The sequence below is a fragment of the Takifugu flavidus genome, chromosome 16 (genome assembly GCF_003711565.1).
Source record: "Takifugu flavidus isolate HTHZ2018 chromosome 16, ASM371156v2, whole genome shotgun sequence".
In the NCBI taxonomy this organism is placed as follows: domain Eukaryota; kingdom Metazoa; phylum Chordata; class Actinopteri; order Tetraodontiformes; family Tetraodontidae; genus Takifugu; species Takifugu flavidus.
In genome coordinates this window covers 5,409,084-5,417,595 of record NC_079535.1, presented here as the reverse complement: position 1 = coordinate 5,417,595, position 8,512 = coordinate 5,409,084, and the positions used below count along the sequence as shown (strand labels likewise).

The 8,512-nt window shown below is 46.1% G+C and overlaps 1 protein-coding gene across 1 annotated transcript; it reads left to right on the top strand.

Moving 5' to 3' along the window:
* Window positions 1-240: 240 nt before the first annotated feature.
* Window positions 241-7,173, top strand: lbh (LBH regulator of WNT signaling pathway). The gene is made up of 3 exons (XM_057058974.1): window positions 241-468; window positions 3,040-3,142; window positions 5,418-7,173. Exons 1-3 carry the CDS (start codon window positions 440-442, stop codon window positions 5,628-5,630), a joined length of 345 nt encoding a protein of 114 aa, XP_056914954.1. The 5' UTR covers window positions 241-439; the 3' UTR covers window positions 5,631-7,173.
* The last annotated feature ends 1,339 nt before the right edge of the window (window positions 7,174-8,512 follow it).

Sequence of the window (8,512 nt, the reverse complement as noted above, 5' to 3'; positions counted from 1 at the left end):
ATTCGGATAAATGTCACGAAATGGTTTTCAGCATTGGAGAGACTGATTCTGTCACTCTGTTGCCTTGGAGACCACAAATCAATGGCATCGCGCAGCGGGATCTAATGAGAAAGGGTCGTCGACACTGCTGGCGTCATCCGGGCTGCGCTCTGATTGGCTCTGACTGATAATAAGCTGTCATTGAGGTTTTTCTAGACGGGGGGTGTGTCCCGGTCGGCAGAAAACACACGCCTCTGTGATAAAAAGCCCGCGCCGCCCGCTGTGACGCTCAGACGCGCAGGTTTGACGAGCCGAGTTGGTGTCGCGCCGCACAGCAACGCTGACCGCACAGTTCCGTTCGCTTTGCGCGACAGCCGAACTAAAACCGAGGCTGTGACAAGGTTCCGTCTTCATCATCAACATCAGCAGCAGCAGCAGAACTGGTCGCAGGTGTGAATTCATGTCTGTTTGCTCCCCGCTGACCTACCGGTGAGTACGCGCGTCTCCACCTCAGCTGCTGCTTTTAGTCCATCGGCTCATTTAAAGTTGATGTATTTCTGACGGGGAGGGTTCAATCACAAGGAGATTGTGAGATTAATTTCTTTTACACTTGTTTTTTTACTTTTTGTAAACAGCTCGAAAATCGATTTTATGCTGCTACACGAGGTCTTTTTTGTATATAAAGGTCATCATGTTCACGCAGTCTTTTTCAGATTTTTCATGTTAACTGCGTCCCTCAGTGACGCGTCATCCTCGGTGTCCCCTCCATGCAGCAGGTGCAGTCAGGATAAAGATGGATGCACCTATTTGTTTCAGCCGTCTAGTTCCAGTCAGACATTTGATCTGCTGTCACTTGTTTTGAGCAGACGGTGGTTGCTTTCAAAAGTTGTTTTGTGACTGCTGTTCAAACCTCAACGTTGTTTTCAACCAGGAAGTCCAATAGTGATGGCTTTGCTGTGGAAGCACATTTCTTTCTTGCTTTCTTTTTCTTCTTCTTAGATAAACTTGTGCTTCAGTCCCACAGAGCTCTAAACGATATAAAACCTCTTTTTTAAGAAAAATCAATTTAAAAAATCTCTTACATTGCAGCTGTTTTCTGATACTGGGAATGAGGCAGACATCCTTCCCCTCACAACATGTACAGAAAACGACTGTGGCGTTTAAGGCAACGCAGTTTTATCTTCAGTCCAGCATCATCCTTCGCACCAGAGCGGTGACACTCATGTTTCCAGAGTCGGATTCAGCAGTCAGGAATGTGGATGCAGCAGCTCCCCCCCACCGCCACCCACATACCTGCAGAGTTGTCTGACTTAGCTTGGCATGGAACACACACAGCCATGCCCTATTGCACTGCAGAAGATTTATGCTGGTAGTAGCAGGTGCGGGATGGTGCAGAGGAAACAAAAGATTATATAACATGTGTGTGTGTGGGGGGGGGTCTGCAAGGGGCCACTCCAGGAGGGGCCTGTGCGGTCTTTGAACCCGGTGTCGCGCTTCAGTATGAGGAATATGGTGACTTTATAACACGGTTGAGTCGATGTTTTACAGAAGCCGATGCGCTCGTTGTCGCTGGGTTTATGTGCAGCAGCTGCCAAAACCACCTGAGGGAACTTAAGTCGTTTCCTGGCAAATTGTCAGCTATTAAGCAAAACCAAAAATGGCGATAAGCTCAACTAATCCTGTCGGTGTCTTTGGGATGGACTGTTAATGACTCCATTGAACGTGCTGTCAGTCTGTTCCCTGACGCACTGTGACACTAAGTAGCTGGTAGGACTGCGTGATCCAGAGCGGGTCGGGTGGTTAAAGGTTGCCATGGGGCCGGTCATGTGAGGTTTCACAGGTAGGATGATCCAACTGCAGCCGACATGCAGCTCTCTGTCCCAGTTTGAAACCTGAAGCAATAATAAGTGTGTATTTGTTTCCTTCCAGGTCGACACACACACATACACACACTTCCTCCTCATTGTGCCCCGTTATGTTTTATTAGGTCGATGTTCTGTTATTCTTAGCCGAGCAGGATGTTTATACAATCCCCTAACAGAAATATGACTGGCAGGACCTGAGTGTTTATCTTTCCTTTGCTTTCCTCTCTCTTCCTCATTCCTCCTCTGCTCAGGTTGACACTTATCCCTGTTCTCCTCTTCCAGTTTTTTTGCATGCCTGCCTCACCCCACTCGCACCCCACTTTCGTGAGGAAATAAGTTCCATTGCAGCCCCAGCTGACCTTGTTTTTCCATGTTGTTTCCTTTATTTTTGGACATCCAGGCATTGTTTCAGCCCAGTATTCCATCGCCTCTGACATAAAGTAAAGCTTACGGTCGGTCCATCAGATTCAGTTTTCACTTCGTACATTTTGTGTTAACGGAAAGTGAATCACAATGATTGCGTATCACAAGCATAAAATATGAGCAATATTCTGTTGGCAAAAATGTATTTAGGATTCAAACTAGGTCAACCAAAGCCCACAGATCTCTAGGGGAAAAAACAATGATGCAAGGTTATGAGCGAACATCAGGTCGTGTTCTATATAGCAAGTGACCACACAAACCTCACGCCTGTGGCCTCTGACCAGAAGGCACCAGGCTCAAAATAGAGCATGAGAAGGCCGCTCGGTGTCTTGTCTCGGTACAGGGTGTCTTTCAGTGAGAGGTACCAACTTGATGTCTTTTGTTTGAGGCCTTCCTCCAACAATACTCCACAGCAAACGCACCGAAGGTTAATCAACAAAACCCTTTTTGCTCATCTGAAATGGAAAGTTTGGGTCTGCTTTGGTGGAACTAAGTGCATCGAGTTCCACCACAACACACCCCCAGCAACTCTCTCACAATGACTGTTCTCCCTTGCTGCCAATGCAACAGCGCATCATGCTGTACTTAGAAACGGCCACCTCGTGCACACCGCAGCGAGAGTCTGCAGCTTTGCAGTGCCTTCACACGGTGCCGATTTTGTGCACGCTGTGATGTGAGCTAGGCAGAAACAAAACAAACTTGGTGGAGGGGAAATACATTGCTCTTTTCCTTTTGATTTCTCTCAAGAAAAACCTCCTTTTTGTTTCTGCAGACCAGTGTTTGTGCCCAGCCGAGATATGACTGAGGTGATGATCAACAGCACCCCCATGGAGGACATGAGGCTCAGCCCCAGCAAGGACAGACTCACCTTCCAGGTAGGATGCATAAAAGCAGCCGCGTCGCATGTTGAACTGCTCATGTTAACCTTGGAATGTGTGGGCATTAATAATAAACAGACAGGTTGGATCTCTAACATGTGACTGGAAAGTTAATGAAGTCAGCAGCCGTTGCAGCAGGCTAGGCTCATTTCTAAGGGGGCATTTGAGGTTGTGGCTGGTTCTCAAAAAAAAAAAGTAGCACACACCTGGGAAGTTCTGATTTCCTGCAGCTCGTCTCAAAATTAAACTGTCGCTGCAGAGACATGAGAGAAGCAGCCATCAGATGATCTTGACAAGGTGTTCCTGCAGCTTTGTTTCACTGTCACTTCAACAGGGGCTGCATGGAAACTACTTAAACGCACAGCCGCCGGCTTATTCCACAGTCACATTTTGTACCAGAGTTAAGACATTGCATTTTAATATAAATTGATATTTAAGAATGCACTTAGTGTTTTGGATAGGAGGTCTAATGGCTTCATTTTAAGTGGTCATTATTAAGTAAAGACTACCAACATATCTTTAGGCAGGTTCTTCCTCCTCAGGCTTTTACTGCTCACAGTTAAGAGGTATTTCCTGTTGAGACACATGAGGTCATACAAAATTGATGCTTTCATACAGCTAATACAATAGCCCAGTTTGCACCGCTGTATGGGGATGTGGAGGATGTCAACTGACCCACAGGAAGAAAGCCAACTTCCCCCCAGTTCACACCCCAGCTGTGAAGCTGTCTATGTAGATGAGTGGATCTGGATCCACTCTTTCCATCCAGGCTCTGTGTCCCGTCACCTCCACCATTTGCCTGGAGGCCCAGCCAGCCTTCCAGAGAAGCACTGTGATGCGGCGCTTCCGCCACTTCCCCCCGCCGTGGTGCCAGGAACTTTGACTCAAATCCTGACCATTATGTTCCATCTGTGCTTTTTCATTCAAATGAATGAGACCCAGCACCAGAGATGGGATGAAGGAAACGGTGGCAGAATTATCATCTGAAAAGGCACTGCCATGAGTCATGACTGCGGTGCACGATGCCTCAATCACTAAAAACATCTTAAAATAGCCGCCGTTGTGCCTGGGCGATGTGTTATTGCCCGACGTTACCGAAAGAGAAATAAGCCGTGACACATGTGTGCCGGGTATCCAGCGGGAAGGTCGGCTCTTGCCCAGCTCTACTTGGTGCTGACGCGTATGAGGTTTGGCGACGGAGGCCAGAAAAGGCTGATGTGGGAACGTACAGGGGTGCAATTGCACGTCATCGCGCAGAATACAAACACACGCAGGATTTCATAACCCGACAAATACACAGCAATATTTATAGCTCGCTAATACTTTTTTTTTTTTTTTTTTTTCTTTTTTTTTTTTTTTTTTTTTTTTTTTTTAACCCACTCCCCCTTGTCATCCATCTCTTATGGAATTAAGTGAAACACAGACACAGCTGGATCTCCTCCATCTCCCTCATCTTCTCTCTCCTGCCACATCCAATGCTTTCTTTCCACTCGGCTGTTTGCCCAGACAGCGATATCAACCCCTCCCTCCCTCCCTCTTTCCAGTGTCTTGGAGTGAAATATGCAGGTCTAAAAATATTCATCCACTTTATCCAAACAGTTTAAAAAAAAATCGAGTTCTACGGCCTGGAGTTCCTGAGAACAGACAGGCTGGGATGTCCCGTCTTGCCAAGACGGAATGTTTGCCTCGCTCGGGTCCGGCAAACATTTGTGTTGCATGCTGTGTCCAGGGTTAGCGGCTAACAATGCAGCTAAACAGTTCTGCATTGGTTTAAAGCTGTGCTCTTGTATAATATTCCCAGCACCGAGGCCGGATGAGTTTGTAAGCAGAGCAGCTTGGCACAGTGCCTCCCAAAGCATTTAGCTTAAACAAGATGAGGCCTCTACTGTAATTCTCTTAACATGCGTCATTTACAACCACTGATGTTCCTGTTCCTTTGTGAAGTTGTGTTTTGGCGGCTGGCACGCGTGCAAAAGCCACCTTGTTGGAGGAATGCGGGCTCTGCAGTTGCAGGTATGCCACCAGGATTTTTGAGACATCGCTTCCCGTTACAGATGTTTTGTCTGAAGATCACTTCCTCTGTGGTTGTTTAGCCGTGTAACGGTGCCTTCAAGCCTTCAATTAACCCCAGGTTAATTGTGTATTTAGAAATATGCTCGCAAGTAATTTCTACTTCTACTGCAGGGGTTAGCTGTTGGCTCGGATTAAGCTTGACTGCAGGATCTTGGACCGTGAATTAACTAGCTTTTCACCCCTGTTTCACCTCTTTTAGATATTCCCAGACCCTTCAGACTTTGACCGCTGCTGCAAGCTTAAGGACCGCCTGCCATCCATTGTGGTGGAGCCAACAGAGGGAGAAGTTGAGAGCGGGGAGCTTCGCTGGCCTCCAGAGGAGTTCCTGGTCAGTGAAGAGGAGGAGGAGGAGGATGAGCAGAGTAACGGCACTATCCCAAATGGACAGCCAGTACAGAATTCCCAGCATTAGTGGCAGCACCCGGAGACCGCTGCTCCGCCTTCCTAGACATCTGCTAGCCTTCCCTACACTGGTTCCACCGCACCTCGGCACCCAAACGGGCTCAGCCAGCAGATGGACATTCAGCATCTCCTGATTCCTGCAACACCAAAGCATCCCGGTAGTGAAGCAATACAACGTTGCCCAATAAGGGTCCTCCCGGACTCCCAGTATGACCAGAAAAGAATGGACACGCACGCCTTTGACCTGTGCTTGATTTCCAACATGCCAACTGTCATGCGTCCCATCCCGAACCGGACGTCCTGCTGGATGGCAGCAGACTGGTGAGCCATGGACAACTCTTTCCCTGTAGGGGGCGCTACTTTTTCTCTGCTTTTACATCCAAACAGCTGGCATCATTACCCAAAAGACTCGATGCTCACTCACAGAACTGCTGTGGTACCCGCGGCGAGTATCGTCTCCAGTACAGTGTCCATGCCGTTGTAACCTTTGGATCGCTATGTTAATTATTGTGATTGCCACTGCTGTTCATAGATTTGGTCTCTGCCAAGTGAATGTTTTGTAATTTTGTCTTTTTTACATATACCGGTATATGTAATTGGATATAGTGTAACATGCTAATGATCACCTCCCTCCACCCAAAATGCACGTTTTTGTTTCTTTTTTGCCGATCATTCACAGGAAGAAAAAAACAAGCCCTCATAAGCGAGCAGATAGTGAAACCATGCCCCGCATCTGCTTCTGTGATTAATCTATTGTACAAAAGTTCATAACGCAACTCCAGAAAAGTCATGCATCCGTCAGCCTCCTGTGAACCTCCTGGGATGACGAAGCAGAACGGGAACAATACAGAGACCCGACTGACACAGGAAGGTTATTGTTCGAAAGGGCGATGCTGAGTAAGGGCTGATGACCTTTTGGCGGGTGGGGGAGGGATAAGCAATGTGCTAACTGACAGAAGGATTTGTAAATACTTGTTCCAGTGAGGTAATGGCAGAGGCCTTGTTTGATCCTGTTTTTGTATTTGGGGAGTTGGTTAATTTTTCAGAACTGAAAGTCTTCCTGTTCTTTGTTTTGTTTTTTAAACGGCCTCACTTCTGCAAAGTTCACTGAATTCGAGGTATTCCAAATTAAGGCAACATTTAACCCCACATTTAAAACTCTTAACTTTTCCATGGTCATTAATCTTGATGTTTCCCTAAAGATGTGTAACGGGAGATTATTTAATGCTAGTAGCTTTGGTCAGTTTTGCATCATAGTTCCAAAACATGTTTGCTTTTTTTTCAAGTCACGTATTTATGGAGCAAAATTTGTCAGGTTTGTGCAAAAGAGTTCACGTGAAATGCTGTTGTGTGACTGCGTTGTCTGTTCTGTAGTTTCTCATTGAAGCAGCGTTAGCTGCGTACGGAACATCTCTCTCGTCTGTCTCTTTTTCTTTCGTTTTTGTAAAGCTCAGGGAGACTAGTCACCATCTTTCTCTCTCTTTGTATTTAGATCACTTTTCTTTGTTTTGAATATAAACAGTTGTAAATAAACATTTGAATTTGCTATCAAAGTGCTGTGCATTTTTATGGGCAGAAACTGTTTTGCTGGGTGGTTCGGTTGTTTTCTTGTTCATGAGAAACTCTTCCTTCCCTTTCACCTGTGGTGGTTAGTGAAAAGCAGTCACACTTCCTGCGTTGCATCGCTCCCATAGAAAAATCTCCCTTCGAATGCAGATGCACGTATGAAATGTGTAAATATAGAACCCAGAGCAGGCTACATGCTACTTCCTGTCTTCCGCTTGCAAGCTCGGTTAGCATAAAATACTGTTTCCTGTCTGTAAAGTGCTTTGAAGTTGTTAAACTGTTTTAAGGACTCCGAGCAGAACTGTGGAAAATATCAATTTGACCTTCTAACATTTTGCTTGCATTTCATTGGTATAAAGACTATGGAAGAGACACGTAAACATCCACCAGAATAATAAAAGTGGAAAGGCTCTAATGGGGAAATTGGTTGATTTACAGGAATAAACAGAAAGCTTTCAGATCAGCGTTACAATGGAAACTTGTCAGGTGATTTGCTGTTGTGTACTGTACCAGTGACCCTCAGGGTCAAGTGTGATTGCCTCATTCTGGAAACAAGCTCTCACTCCCTAAACCGGCTGACACGGCGCTTCCAGGGTCTTGGACTAATGCACTTCCGGGAAGGTGAACAATGAAGTAACATTCTGTTCTGCTTAGGTTTTCTTTTAAAAGTGCAAATACCTACCAGCTGATCGCTGTGGTCAGCCACAGTCTGTCCAGCCGGAGAGCTGATGGCTTCTTCTGAATCGTCCAGAACAGGAATGTCATTTATTCCTCATTTAACAGCTGCTCCTTGATCTCACTGGAAAATGTCATGAGATCATGGAAATAGGGACTCATAAGTAAGAAAAGGACCTAACCGCACTCCGTAGAGATTGGCTAAACTTGGCAGCCACCTCCAAAGTCATGTGACGTCAGTCTGGAACTTCTGACCTTTGCATCGTCCTTGATAAATTGGTAGAGATACGTACTTTGTTTTAATAAAGAAAGGGCCTGTGTTTCTGTGGCGTGGGGTGAACATTAGCCTCAAGCATCTTTCCGTTGCATTTTGACATTTTTAGAAGCTCTTATAACTCACTGGCAACTGGGAACATTTGCTGGTAGACTGTATAGTGGAGCTGGTAATTAGCATTTGTCATGCCATCTTGTTACAGAATTAAGGGCATTGTTCCCAGAGATGCAACGTGCAAGTTAGCAAACACAAAGACAGCAAACAACATGACCACATGAGCTCTTTTAAAGCCTTTTTGCAAACAGCACACACGACAACAAGAACTAAATGCCACAAGTAGCAAGGGAGGGGATGATGTTTGCTGTGTGTCTGCTGAG